This window comes from Schistocerca serialis, chromosome 4, assembly GCF_023864345.2.
Source record: "Schistocerca serialis cubense isolate TAMUIC-IGC-003099 chromosome 4, iqSchSeri2.2, whole genome shotgun sequence".
Classification (NCBI taxonomy): domain Eukaryota; kingdom Metazoa; phylum Arthropoda; class Insecta; order Orthoptera; family Acrididae; genus Schistocerca; species Schistocerca serialis.
In genome coordinates, this window is record NC_064641.1 from 754,486,926 (window position 1) to 754,502,807 (window position 15,882).

Sequence of the window (15,882 nt, forward strand, 5' to 3'; positions counted from 1 at the left end):
AGCTGGCCAAGTTCTGTGGTTACACCCACCATAAGACCCCAAGTTATCATCCAGCAAGCAACGGAATGATCGAACGCTGGCACCGTTGTTTGAAGGCCGCGCTGATGTGCCACGAAGAAACCTGGACAACTGCACTACCAGTGGTCTTGTTAGGCTTACGGATGACTTTCAAACCAGACCTGGGTTTGTCAGCGGCAGAACTGGTTTATGGAGAAACACTGCGCCTTCATGGTGACTTTGTAGATGCTGATGCCACAGAGACAGTTGCTACTGGCCAGCCGAATTTCTTGTGATGCTTGAGGGACCATGTATCAAAGATTCGCCCTCCGAAAGCCACTCGTCACGGCAAGCTGCCCACTTTCTGGCACCAGGACCTGGAACAATGCCGTCACGTCATGCTCCACACTGAGGGCGTCAAACCGCCTCGACAAGCTCCTTATTCTGGTCCATATGAAGTGCTACGGCGCAGTGCCCACACGATGGATATCCTAGTGAATGGCAAAACCACGACTGTTGCGTTGAATCAGGTTAAACCTGCGTATGTTTTTCCTGACACCCTACTAGCAGCACCTCATCATAGGCATCCACCTACCGCTGTTCCAGACACGGACACCATATCTCCGGCGCCAGCTCTTCAACATCCGCCGACCAATACAGCACAACATCCGCTTCCTGACGCTGTTCCTCCACCTCCGACAAAGATGATCCGTTTTGGACGTCGGGTGCACTTTCCGACGCGGTATCTCGAAGCCGACGCTCCGCTTCCGCCAGGGGGGCTGATGTAGCGACGTTGCCGCGCACTAATTCAAGCTTGCCGGTGTGTGTGTGTGTGTGTGTGTGTGTGTGTGTGTGTGTGTGGTGTGCGCACGTGTGTCAGTGCAGTGCTGTGCGGTAGTAATTACTGTACACGACGTCTGCGTAGTTCCGCACCCAGCCTCTAGAGGCACTGTGTTTTCCAGCTTTTATATACCTTCTGTTTATTATTATTATTCCTTGTTTTTTTGAGTTAATGAGTAGTTCCGTGCCTCCTGGCTTGTGTGGACGAGTACTGTTTTCTCTCTAATAACTACAGAAGTTTTCTCAGGATTAAGGATCCTTCTGTAGAGGCCAGAAGCAAATTTTGTATCTCCGATCAGTCCATGCAAGTCAGTCGTCGTCAGATACGCGCTCGCAATAAAGTTATTGTTGCTGAACTGAAGGTCTTTATTCTTCTGAATCACGTTAAGCAAAGGTCGGACAGCCACCAGTTTAGCTGGACCCGACAAGGGTATCATTGGAGTAATGACCAGGTTTCAATTTTTACAGGAGTGACATATAAACAAGACCACAAGGGTTGCAGTTATAAGTGATGACACAGAACATGACTCAGCACATGCCTTGCTAGCAATGTACAAAATTCTTCAACTGTAAACAGGGCCAGAGAAGATCACCATTACATCTGATGGTGCTCCTAGTCATTTTAAAAATCGTTACGAGCTGTTTGAATAGAGTAAGCTGTTGCTGCCAACTGACTGGGTATACGGAGCTACTGGTCACAGGAAGTGGCTTTATGATGGTGTAGGAGGCCTGCTGAAGCACCATGCTACAAAACATAATCTTTCAAGACCCAATACAGCTGCGATTCAGAATGCTGAGGATATTATGAGAGTCATGAAGTCTTTCACATCCACAGCCTTCCTTCTTTTGTCCAAAGAGGAAATCAAAGAATTCCGTGATCAGAAAAAATAATGGTCCAAACGAACAACTCCTGTGAAAGGAATTCAGAAGACACATTTTTGCACTCAAAGTGATGGGCGAACTCGTATTGCACGCACTTTTAAGAGCAAGAAAGAAGAAATTTCATTCATTCGGCCAACACCTCAGAACCAGCAGGATAATATTCAGATTCACAACTTGAGACGGGGGACGTTTGTGGCATGTGTGTATGACTGTGACTGGTGGATTTCAGGAATTATAGACACCAGTTATGAGGAAAACAAAATTGTAGTGAACTTTATTCTACCACATGGAGCAGCTGCTGGATATAGGTTTCCAGCTGAAGAACAGCAACAATGCCATCAGTGCTCACTTCTTGTTCACAATGTTTTGAAGATTGTAAGTGCTCCAGTTCTTATTGGTTCAACAGAAGGCATCACTCTATATCAAAGGAAGATACTGAAGCAGTGGAACACATTTTTAGTTCACTGACTGACTAATTTCAGTACAAAACAAGAGTGCACAGAAGTTGTATAAATTGAAACCTTTAAGTCTTTGGAACTTGCACATACATTTTGGAACCATTCAAAATGCTTGAAAAATGAGTTTCTTGCTCATCTTTCAAAACTAAAATTATGTTAAATAAGGCTAGGTTTTGATTTTTATGATCCTGATATGTGATAATGTGGTTCTAAAACAGGTTTTATGTATGGCAAAAATTTCAATTACTTATAAAACCTGTTCTAAGTAAAAGTGGAAGCGATTCTTTTCAGGGAATGTAGAAATATATGGTACTAACCAACAGAAACAAAAATAAAAATTTTATGGATTGGCATTAAAAAAAATCCATAAATTATTAAAAAAGTTCAGAATGCTATAGTACAAGAACTTTGACAGATAAGTCCAAATGAAGGATTTATTTGTAAACATAAAGCAGTTATCTTTCAAATAAAAAATACAAACAACAAAATATCTAGAACTGTTCCAGAGATATAGCATTTTAAAATTTTTTCCAAAATTCGCATCTTCAAAATGGTATGTGCAGTGTCATCTTTGGAGGGCTGTATCTTAGAACAGAATTTTTTTTGGATAAAACAAAAAAAATATGTATTTGTTACATATTCCTTCATTTTAATGTATGCTAAATTCCATGACATCCGAGGCTATGGACATATGATTTTTTCCTAGCCTGTCTGAATTGATATGGACTATGCTCCATTTGTGATTGCACCATACTTATGAACAAACTGGAAGATCTGGCCACCATTCATGCGAACAATGAAACACTAAATTTATTTGAGTTGCTAGTAACTTCAGAAGAACCATGCCATAACATATTTCAAACTGGCAAACCTTTTCCATTTTTATTATGTAATGCACAACAATGTTGTGCCACAGTCACCTCTCCTTGAGTTTTTATTTTTCCTAACAGGTGACAGATTTTTACAGACCAAGTGATTTAGATGTTCATGAATGCATATGAGAAGAGCAAGCACAGTGCTAAGGAACACAAATAAATAATGTGATCAAATGATTTTAATAATAATGATTTCCTGCCTGTATAAAGTTTCCTATACACACCACAAAATATTTCAGATACCTGATCCTGGAACATAGTTGCGCCAAATGCCCATACACAAGCAAATACAAAGTAGACATCGTACCAGTCTCTTGGACAATCTGGAAAATAAAAAATTATCTATCACTGAAATGTTTAGTAAAAAAAATATATAAAATAAATGTCACAAAATACCCCCACACAAAAATTAAATACTTTCCATGTTTTGACTTACACTTGACACAAAAATGTCATATTTAAAAGGTTTCCTGCAAACCACTTCTGTTTGATAAATTTTATAAAAATGTCAGATACTATCTAAACTTTTAGACAGCTGACAAATAATGACTGCAGACTTTTTTTATAATAGAGGCTGACAGGAAACAATTTCACATAAGGAACTATAAGCTCAGTGATTGATGGTTTATGGATATAATGCTACCTCTTCTTATGTACTGATTATTAGGGTCAACCGAAGAATGGGATACAATCTGTCAGCTTTGACCAATGACATCATAGGTTACTCATAGATATTAATGTCTTTACTTTCGAGTCATAGATAATTGGTTGTCTTCTGTGGATAAGTGCCATCCCTGGAAATTGAAAAAAAAAAAAAAAAAAAAAAAAAAAAAATGTGGTTTTAAAAGACAGCGCTAGACATTTTCTTGATTTGCATTGATTAAGCAACTGGTTTTTTCCAATTCATTTGGTGGTTAATTAATAACTTTGAAAGAATTTGGAAGAATAGTTTTTCATTTAGGAGAATTTTTAGTCTTTCATTTTTGTTTGTAGATAAGGATTTATCTATTCCCATGAATATGGAAGACTTAAAGCAGGCTTTGGATGCAGATATGATGGCAACCATTAAGTTTTTGCAAATGTCTGGTCTTCATGCTGATTATGTTTGATGTTGTGAGTGTGGCAAATGATGGCAACCATTCGATTTTTGCAAATGTCTGGTCTTCATGCTGATTATGTTTGATGTCGTGAGTGTGGCAAACATACGCGCTTGCTATGTGTGTCTGGTCATCGTACTCATGATTTATTTGTATGGAGGTGTAGCAAGGATTGACTATGGCACTCAATTAAACAAGAAACATGGCTTGAGAAATCAAAACTGGCCTTGAGGGTAGGAATAAAAATTACATACTGTTGGTGTTTGAGATATCCTGTGTGGTTGTATGTGCATGAATGTATGTGCATGCAGGTACTCCATATCAGCGACCTCAGTAGTCATTAGACATCATGAGAGAGCAGAATGGGGCACTCCGTGCAACGCACAGGCTTCGACCGTGGTCAGGTGATTGGGTGTCACTTGTGTCATATGTCTGTACGTGAGAGTTCCATACTCCTACACATCCCTAGGTCCACTGTTTCCAATGTGATAGTGAAGTGGAAATGTGAAGGGACACTTACAGTACAAAAGCATACAGGGCAAGATCGTCTGTTGACTGACAGAGACCGCCAACAGTTGAAGAAGGTCGTAACGTGTAATAGGCAGACATCCATCCAGACCATCACACAGGAATTCCAAACTGCATCAGGATCCACTGAAAGTGCTATGACAGTTAGGCAGGAGGTGAGGAAACTTGGATTTCATGGTTGAGCAGCTGCTCATAAGCGACACAACATGCCAGTAAATGCCAAACGACACCTCGCCTGGTGTAAGGAGCATAAACATTGGACAATTGAACAGTGGAAAAACATTTTGTGGAGTGTAAAATCACAGTACACAATGTGGCAATCCGATAGCAGGGTGTGGGTATGGCAAATGCCCGGTGAATGTCATCTGCCAGCGTGTGTAGTGCCAACAGTAAAATTCGGAGGCAGTGGTGTTAGGGTGTGGTCGTGTTTTTTGATGGAGAGGGCTTGCACCCCTTGTTGTTTTGCACGGCACTATCACAGCACAGGCCTACACTGATGTTTTAAGAACCTTCTTGCTTCTCACTGTTGAAGTCAATTCGGGAATGGCAACTGCATCTTTCAACATGATCGAGCACCTGTTCATAATGCACAGCCTGTGGCGGAGTGGTTACATGACAATAACATCTCTGTAATGGACTGGCCTTCACAGGGTCCTGACCTGAATTCTATAGAACACCTCTGGGATGTTTTGAAATGCCGACTTTGCGCCAGGCCTCACCGACCAACATCGATACGGAGTGCAGCACTCCGTGAAGAATGGGCTGCCATTCCCCAAGAGATCTCCCAGCACCTAACTGAATGTATGCCTGCGAGAGTGGAAGCTGTCATCAAGACTGAGGGTGGGCCAAAACCATACTGATAGAGGGTACCAAGAACTTGTAAGTCATTTTCGGCCAGGTGCCCGGATACTTTTGATCACATAGTGAATGTCACTAATAGGTCAACTGCCGTACAGGATACACATGTTATAAATGAAGTATGGGATACAAATTTTATGTGTCATCTTCTTCACCCTTCACGTAGTTGAACTGAGGTACAGGTTGCCAATGTTATGTACATCGATTTCTTCATTTTCATTAGCAGTAGTATCCTATTCTTCAATTGGCCTATAAAGGCCAACTGAAGTATGGGATACAAATATTATGTATGTAGATCTTTTCATCTTCACTATTAATACTATTTTTGTAAGAACAGAATGCTAGTAGTAGCAGAGGCAAAAGAATCAATACCTGCAAAATTTGTATCCCGTACTTCAGTTGACCTGTGTAGTTCAACTGAAGAATAGGATATGAGTGCTAACAAAAATGAAGGAATCGACGTATGTTATATTTGTATCCCGTATTGCAGTTAACCTATACAGATCGACTGAAGTTCAAGATACAACTCATATATGTGGCAAATGAGGTATTCTACGCTACCGCTACTTCTATCCCATTTTTCCCTTTATTTTTTACAGACGTACTAGGACTGTAATATCCTTAACATTATGATCAAAATATTACTGGACGTGATATATGTCTACCATCTGTTTTATCTCCTGCATTCCTTTGTTTATGAATACTTGTCTTTGCTGTTAAATCTGTGTAATCTCTGGAAAATTCTGACATCATTGGTCAAAGCTGAAGGGTTGTATCCCATTCTTCAGTAGTCCTGCATATTACACACTACATCAGTTTTTTATTTACATTAATGAACTATTTGTTTCACTAGGAAAACTGGATTTATCTTTAGTGTGGTCATACTAAGGAGTCTTTCATTGAGTATTTACATCAGTTGAAATAAAAACTGGATCTTTTGAAACATGACATGGTAAATGAAGATAAACTTTTAATTCATTGTTATCTCATACACATGGGTATATAATTCAGATACACTAAAATATACTGACATAGGTTTCCTGTAATCCCTGTCTTTATGGTGTAAGAAATGAGGCAGAAACTTTTACATCATTGGAACAGCACTGCAACAAGGTAAGCAATGATCTTTGCTGGCCACTTTCATGTTGGAGACTAATGGCCAGTATGTATTCCGACCTGTGTGGCATGGATTCAAACAGATTACTGATGGCTTCATGAAGAACATTTTATTACTACTCAAGAAAAGTAAACATCACTTCTAGTGCAGTCGTAAACAGACTGACCAGCTGTCACACATTTTTCAAGTGTATTCCAGATGCCTAAATAGACTTTCATGCTTGAGAAGTATGCTGGTGATAGCTCTCAAATAAATTCTCATATTAAAGCAAGTCATCCATGAATTGAGCTCATTGGAGAAAAGCACTATCATTGATAGTTTAGATCTATTTACTGTAATACATTAATATTTGAATGTACTATCAAAAATGCTTTCTTTCCATGTTCTTTTTTAGTTTTTCATCAATACTCTGTGGATTGTGTTGTAACTCAGTTCGTGATTATGTAGCTTAGGTCACATGTTTCCATGGAAACAATGGAAAAAATAAAAATGAAAGTATCATTCCTTTCACCAGAAAATTGGAAGAAGCTCTGTACCAAGAAAATGCTGGTCTGCAAGTCTGTATATTCACCAATGCTAATTACTGTCCTCACCTTTAATAACTGTAAGACTGGTATTTTTTGGGTGGAGAATTTTGGGTTTGTTTTGTGTTACATGCTCTCTCCATGTGTAAACATTTTTTGTCAAGGCTAACTCTATACTGTGGCTCATTACATAATAAAACTCAGTCTCCTTTTATGTGGTCCACATGGGAAGTTGTATACTCTATTGTCTTTGAAGTTATATTGTAAGTATCGAACTAAACATGGGGCCACATGCAGAGAGGCCGTATTCATCAAGACACAGCATAGAATTAATGAGTTCTGTTCTTTTGCTGTGAATGGCTTGCTGCATTGAATTACATGCACAATTACTCTAATTGGATGTAAGAGCTGTCACTGCTTATGGGCAACCTTCAGTCTTAAATGTGTTAAAGTACTGAGTCTGTAACAAAAATAATTGATTTCAAGAATTCTAATGCCACTGTACACTTCTAAGCTACATATAAAATGTGAACTGCCTCAAAAATACTTTTATATGTGTCACAATATTAATTTTAGTTTGATAATTCTAAAACCTAAGGTAGTAGAAGCTAATTTAAATATAATTGGTTTGGAGGCTACTGAAGGCTAAGTCAACAGCTACAACAAATTTCATGTAGTTACCATCTCAACTTGAATAGGTTGATTACCTGCAGGTGTATTTGCAGGAGTCAGCAAACAGTCCAGAAGATAGCACAGCATTTGTACATGGGCAATCTCAGCAATCGGTGTAATTTTTTTGAACCTAACGCGTAGACACTCAAGACATGAAGGTATGTATTTATCAAACAGTGCTACAAGACAAGATTTCTCCTGGGTTGAAGTTCTTGTCTCTATCCAGCTTGTAACATATCTGAAAAATTATTCATCTTTTATTGAATTTTAGTATCTGGTTACGTACATGCCAAGTAGAGAGGGAAATGAGTTCACTTATACTACTAGTTACACGGAGCTACCAAGGAGGTGCAAGGAATTACAGCAGTTCATATTATTATAAGGAAATGTACTTCCAACAGGGAACTTCAAACAGTTAAAGACAGAAATAGCTTCCCCTTTAACAGACAAAAAATAATATACATAGAAATAAACATGATAAAAATACTATCCTCTGAAGTTCCTTCATTTGGTAAAAGAGTTACTGTTGGAACAATCAACATTACTAAGGGATTATATAGCAAACTTTGAAATACGCTAGTTGAGGGGCCAGAGAAGAATAAAATTTGCTGTCATATCTAACAATCTACACTGATAAGCCAAAAAATTATGACCACTGTCCACTGCAACGTTGGATGCAACCTGGCAGCATTGTGGGGATGTGACACGGTAACAAAACTATATAGGTGGAACAGACATGGACGGTGGAAACTAGTTAAGATATGGGCAACAAATGGGGAAATCCATTGAGATAAGTGGCTTTGGAAAAGGGCAGGTTATTATTGTTATTATTAAGCAGAGTTTGTGAACAAGTACCTCGTAAACGGTGAAGTTGGTTAATGTTCATGTGCCACTGTCATGAGCACCTACAGAAATAGATATAAGGGCAGTGAAAATACCACTAGGCACTCAATGGTTGAGCATCCATGACTCTTGACAGAATGTGGGGTTCAGAGGCTTGTCCACTCTGTAATGTATGATAGCTGATGATCTGTGGCATGTTTGCCAAAAGAGCACAATGCTAATGCACACACAAATGTTTCGGAGCACACCATTCATCACACAATGTTGAACATGGAGCTCTGCAGCAGACCACCCCTTAGTGTTCACATAATGATCCAGTGACATTGTCAGTTACAATTTCTTTGGGTATGAGTATTCAACTATCAATCAATGGGAACATGTCGGCTCTTTGTGTGAATCACATTTTTCTACAATAGGTTGCTGGTCATCTCCACAAACACCATCATTGAGGTGAACAGTGGCTCAAAACATGCAGAGCATCATGGATGCAAGCTGGTGGGAGCAGTATTATGCTAGGGGAGACATTCTCCTACACTTGAATGGGACCTGCACTAATAATCAAAGACACACTGACAGCTGCGAACCATCTGCATCCCTTCATGCTAGTGTCCTCCCCGATGGTGATGTCATCTTTCAGTAGTATAATTGTCCGTGTCTTGGAGCCAGAACCATGCTACAGTGATGTGACGAGCATTATAGTGAACTCAAAATGTCTTGGCGACCAAACTTGTGTGATGTAAATCCTATAGAGCCCATCTGGGTCACTATTGAGTGCCATCACCACATACGCAAATCAGTAATACGCTATTTACGTGAATTTCATGAACTGTGTGTCGACATCTAATGCCACATACCTCCAAAAACCTACCAACAAACTGGTGGATCTTTGGTACACAGAATCACCGATCTATTTCGTTCCAAAGATGGGAAACAAGCTATTAAGCAGGTAGCGATAATGTTTTGGCTCATCAGTGTGTAGTTACTAAAGATGCTTTTAGTCACCTGTTGCTCATGTGTCAACATCAGCCTATGAAAAGGATAGATTACTATTCAACGTATAGCAGTAATGTTGAATCGCAGATAGGCACAACAAAAAAACTATTAAACAAGTGAGCTTTCAGCCAAAAGGCCTTCTTCCGAATTAGACTACATATACACACGCACATTTACGAGGTCAGACTGGCATGTGACTCAACGTCTCCACTATATGATCGATAGCAATCTATTCTTTTCATAATATTATCATTACTTCATTCTAGATTTTCCATTGTTGCACATGTGTGTCAGCTGTGAACACAGTGTAGAAACTACTCCTATGAATGTGAAGCACATCATTGCCCAACTTGAAGTTTTTCGGAATATGCGTGATTCCCTTAGACATTGAACACAAGCATACCTTACTAGTGTATTGAGCACCACCTTTAGTGATGGTGCACAAGTGCAGGTGGTATGGGATAGCAAGCAGATTACATTAGAAGCTCTGATGTTCCAAAGTAACAGAATAATGTTATTTTTTTTATTTATTCATTCGTTTACTTCATTCTGTAGGTTGTTTGTAATATCAAGGAGTTGCAGAAGTGATGTGTCTCACAGTAGCAAAGATGAACATGTGCTCATAGCTCTGCAGGTATGTATTTTAAAGCACATGTTTACTGGACATTTATTTCTTGTTTGGATACATACTATCACCTCTCAAAATATGGAATACTTTTTCTTTTTTTTTTAAAAAAAAAAAAAAAAACCTTATTTGCTCACACATTACACTTCACCAAATTAAAGCCTTTATTTGCTACTAGCAAACTTCTTTTAGTGAAGAATTATCTCTTTGCTTGTGCTACTCTGCTTCTTGTATCTCCCTTGTCTCGTACAACATGTGTTGTTTTGCTTCCAAGATAGCAGAGTATTCTAAGATGTGGCACACAAGCATTTTGTAAGCCATAGCAGAGAGCTTTACTGTATGATTAAATGATGATGGCGTCCTCTTGGGTAAAATATTCCTCTTGAGTAAAATATTCTGGAGGTAAAATAGTCCCCCATTCGGATCTCCGGGCAGGGACTACTCAAGAAGATGTCGTTATCAGGAGAAAGAAACTGGCGTTCTACGGATCGGAGTGTGGAATGTCAAATCCCTTAATCGGGCAGGTAGGATAGAAAATTTAAAAAGGGAAATGGATAGGTTAAAGTTAGATATAGTGGGAATTAGTGAAGTTCAGTGGCAGGCTTTTGACTGTGTTGACCACAAAATATTACTGCAGAAGTTGGACCATTATGGAGTAAGGGGAGTAGCTTACAATTGGTTCCCCTCTTACTTTAAGAACAGAAGGCAGAGGGTAATTCTCCGCAATATTGAGAGTGGTAGTGATGTTCAGTCCCAATGGGGCACTGTTAAGTGGGGCGTTCCCCAAGGGTCGGTGCTGGGGCCACTGCTGTTTCTTATTTATATAAATGATATGCCTTCTAGTATTACAGGTGATTCAAAAATATTTCTGTTTGCTGATGACACCAGCTTGATAGTGAAGGATCTTGTGTGTAATATTGAAACAGTAACAAATAATGTAGTTCATGAAATAAGTTCGTGGCTTGTGGAAAATAATTTGATGCTAAATCACAGTAAGACTCAGTTTTTACAGTTTCTAACTCACAATTCAACAAGAACCGATATTTTGATCAGACAGAATAGGCATATTATAAGCGAGATGGAACAGTTCAAGTTCCTAGGCGTTCGGATAGATAGTAATCTGTTGTGGAAAGCCCATGTCCAGGATCTTGTTCAGAAGCCAAATGCTGCTTTATTTACCATTAGAACAGTATCTGAAATAAGTGACACTTCAACACGAAAAGTAGTCTACTTTGCCTATTTTCATACGCTTATGTTGTATGGTATTATTTTTTGGGGTAATTCTTCTGATTCAAAAAGGGTATTTTTGGCTCAAAAACTGGCTGTTCGAGCTATAGCTGGTGTAAGTTCGAGAACCTCTTGTCAACCCCTATTCAAAAATCTGGGAATTCTGACATTGCCCTCACAGTATATATTTTCTTTAATGTCGTTTGTTGTTAGCAATATTAGCCTATTCCCAAGAGTTACCAGCTTTCACTCAGCTAATACTAGGCAGAAATCAAATCTGCATGTAGAATGCACTTCCTTGACTCTTGTGCAGAAAGGAGTGCAGTATTCTGCTGCATCCATTTTCAATAAGCTACCACAAGAACTCAAAAATCTTAGCAGTAGCCCAAACTCTTTTAAGTCTAAACTGAAGAGTTTCCTCATGGCTCACTCCTTCTATTCTGTCGAGGAGCTCCTGGAAGAGCTAAAAAATTAAGCAAATTCCAGTGTTACATTGTTGATTTTCTTCATTTAAAATTACGACTTGTCACCTGAATATGTTTTTTTTATATTTCATTTTATCTGTTTCTAATATCGTGTCATAATTTCATGTATTGACTCGTTCCATGACCATGGAGACTTCTCCTTAATTTGGTCCCACGGAACAATAAATAAATAAATTAAAAAATAAATAAATAAAAAAATAAATAAATAGCAGGAACAAGACTTCTGGTCAGGTGACTACAGGGTTATAAACGCAAAATCAAATAGGGGTAATGCAGGAGTAGGTTTAATAATGAATAGGAAAATAGGAATGCGGGTAAGCTACTACAGCATAGTGAACGCATCATTGTGGCCAAGATAGATAAGAAGCCCACACCTACTACAGTAGTACAAGTTTATATGACAACTAGCTCTGCATATGGCAAAGAAATTCATGAAATGTATGATGAAATAAAAGAAATTATTCAGATAGTGAAGGGTGACAAAAATTTAATAGTCGTGGGTGACTGGAATTCGGTAGTAGGAAAAGGGAGAGAAGGAAACGTAGTAGGTGAATATGGATTGGGGCTAAGAAATGAAGGAGGAAGCCGCCTGGTAGAATTTTGCACAGAGCATAACTTAATCATAGCTAACACTTGGTTCAAGAATCATAAAAGAAGGCTATATACATGGAAGAAGCCTGGAGATACTGACAGGTTTCAGATAGATTGTATAATGGTAAGACAGAGATTTAGGAACCAGGTTTTATATTGTAAGACATTTCCAGGGGCAGATGTGGACTCTGACCACAATCTATTGGTTATGACCTGTAGATTAAAACTGAAGAAACTGCAAAAAGGTGGGAATTTAAGGAGATGGGACCTGGATAAACTGAAAGAACCAGAGGTTGTACAGAGTTTCAGAGAGTGCATAAGGGAACAATTGACAGGAACGGGGGAAAGAAATACAGTAGAAGAAGAATGGGTAGTTTTGAGGGATGAAGTAGTGAAGGCAGCAGAGGATCAAGTAGGTAAAAAGACGAGGGCTAATAGAAATCCTTGGGTAACAGAAGAAATACTGAATTTAATTGATGAAAGGAGAAAATAAAATGTAAAAATGCAGTAAATGAAGCAGGCAAAAAGGAATACAAACGTCTCAAAAATGAGATCGACAGGAAGTGCAAAATGGCTAAGCAGGGATGGCTAGAGGACAAATGTAAGGATGATGTAGGGGCTTATCTCACTAGAGGTAAGATAGATACTGCCTACAGGAAAATTAAAGAGACCTTTGGAGATAAGAGAACCACTTGTATGAACATCAAGAGCTCAGATGGAAACTCAGTTCTAAGCAAAGAAGGGAAAGCAGAAAGGTGGAAGGAGTATACAGAGGGTCTATACAAGGGCGATGTACTTGAGGACCATACAATGGAAATGGAAGAGGATGTAGATGAAGATGAAATGGGAGATATGAAACTGTGTGAAGAGTTTGACAGAGCAGTGAAAGACCAGAGTCAAAAGAAGTCCCCCGGAGTAGACAACATTCCGTTGGAACTACTGACGGCCTTGGGAGAGCCAGTCCTGACCAAACTCTACCATCTGGTGAGCAAGATGTATGAAACAGGTGAAATACCCTCAGACTTCAAGAAGAATATAATAATTCCAATCCCAAAGAAAGCAGGTGTTGACAGACGTGAAAATTACCGAACTATGAGTTTAATAAGTCACAGCTGCAAAATACTAACGCGAATTCTTTACAGACAAATGGAAAAACTAGTAGAAGCCGACCTTGTGGAAGATCAGTTTGGATTCCATAGAAAAGTTGGAAGACGTGAGGCAATATTGACCCTACGACTTATCTTAGAAGCTAGATTAAGGAAGGGCAAACCTACATTTCTAGCATTTGTAGACTTAGAGAAAGCTTTTGACAATGTTGACTGGAATAATCTCTTTCAAATTCTGAAGGTGGCAGGGGTAAAATACAGGGAGAGAAAGGCTATTTACAATTTGTACAGAAACCAGATGGCAGTTATAAGAGTCGAGGGACATGAAAGGGAAGCAGTGGTTGGGAAGGGAGTGAGACAGGGTTGTAGTCTCTCCCCGATGTTATGCAATCTGTATATTGAGCAAGCAGTGAAGGAAACAAAAAACATTCAGAGAAGGTATTAAAATTCATGGAGAAGAAATAAAAACTTTCAGGTTCGCCGATGACACCGTAATTCTATCAGAGACAGCAAAGGACTTGGAAGAGCAGCTGAACGGAATGGATAGTGTCTTGAAAGGAGGAGATAAGATGAACATCAACAAAAGCAAAACGAGGATAATGGAATTTAGTCGAATTAAGTCGAGTGATGCTGCAGGAATTAGATTGGGAAATGAGACACTTAAAGTAGTAAAGGAGTTTTGCTATTTGGGGAGGAAAATAACTGATGATGGTCGAAGTAGAGAGGATATAAAATGTAGACTGGCAATGGCAAGGAAAGCGTTTCTGAAGAAGAAAAATTTGTTACCATCGAGTATAGATTTAAGTGTCAGGAAGTCGTTTCTGAAAGTATTTGTATGGAGTGTAGCCGCGTATGGAAGTGAAACATGGACGATAAATAGTTTAGACAAGAAGAGAATACAAGCTTTCGAAATGTGGTGCTACAGAAGAATGCTGAAGATTAGATGGGTAGATCACATAACTAATGAGGAGGTATTGAATAAAATTGGGGAGAAGAGGAGTTTGTGGCACAACTTGACAAGAAGAAGGGATCGGTTGGTAGGACTTGTTCTGAGGCATCAAGGGATCACCAATTTAGTACTGGAGGGCAGCTTGGAGGGTAAAAATTGTAGAGGGAGACCAAGAGATGAATACACTAAGCAGATTCAGAGGGATGAAGGTTGCAGTAGGTACTGGGAGATTAAGAAGCTTGCACAGGATAGAGTAGCATGGAAAGCTGCATCAAACCAGTCCGAGGACTGAAGAGCACAACAACAACAACAACAACAACATAGAAAGATATAAATGTTTGTTCTTTCTGTGCACTATACCAGATTGAAATAACAGAGAAGCAGTTATTCTTCCCGTACTGCATACACAAATGGACCAGAAAGAAATCCTAATACGCAGTCAGTATGATGAGAAATAGCCATTGCCATGCACTTCACAGTTGTTTCCAAAATATGGAGGTAGATGCAGGATCCTACACTAGCTTCATCACTATGCATCTGGTTTTTCAGTACATTTATCACCAGAAATATTTTTACGTATAATTTAAGTTAAAAGTAATAACATACAATATTTGTAAGAAATTGTGAACAACACTAATCAGATTGCTACAAAGCTATGAGTGTCATGTTAAATCCTGCGATTTGAAAAAAAATTCAGTTACCAAATATTAGAAATGAAATGAGTTTACTCACAGGCTATTAAATTAACTTGTAGTTAAATATGACTACATATTGTCCATTTACAGATGAATTTATGTAGCAGCAATAATGCTTCATTTTATAAGGGAGGTGCTACACATATTTAAATAAAAACGCTTGTATGCTTCATTTTATAAGGGAGGTGCTATACATATTTAAATAAAAACGCTTGTATGGAATAGAAGGGGTGCAAGTAAGAAACATTTATAATTTTCATGCATTAATACTAAAATGTTAGATACAAACGGATTCCATCCAAGATCTTGAGGGTTAATATAAAGAATTCCAGCACGTGATACTGTTGCTGGTGTAGCAGTGCGCAGATTAGATATTTCAAACAATAAACGCATTGATGGGTTCAGTGCTATTCTTTCATTACTTGCCAGTGTCAAAATCTGTAACAAACATACAGATTCAATAATAAAGCAAGATTACTACTCTCAGCCTTCATAATATACTGCAGTAAGCAATATAGTT

General features: G+C 38.7%; 1 protein-coding gene across 1 annotated transcript in view; it reads right to left on the minus strand.

Moving 5' to 3' along the window:
- Positions 1 to 15,882, minus strand: part of LOC126474748 (dynein beta chain, ciliary-like) — a 734,368-nt gene that overhangs the window by 296,531 nt on the left and 421,955 nt on the right. Inside the window, exons 42-44 of the mRNA XM_050102225.1 lie at positions 15,652 to 15,800; positions 7,884 to 8,086; positions 3,296 to 3,375 (exon numbers count right to left, since the gene is read on the minus strand). Of these exons, the coding sequence (XP_049958182.1) occupies positions 3,296 to 3,375; positions 7,884 to 8,086; positions 15,652 to 15,800 (432 nt within the window). The remainder of the gene's footprint in view (positions 1 to 3,295; positions 3,376 to 7,883; positions 8,087 to 15,651; positions 15,801 to 15,882) is intronic.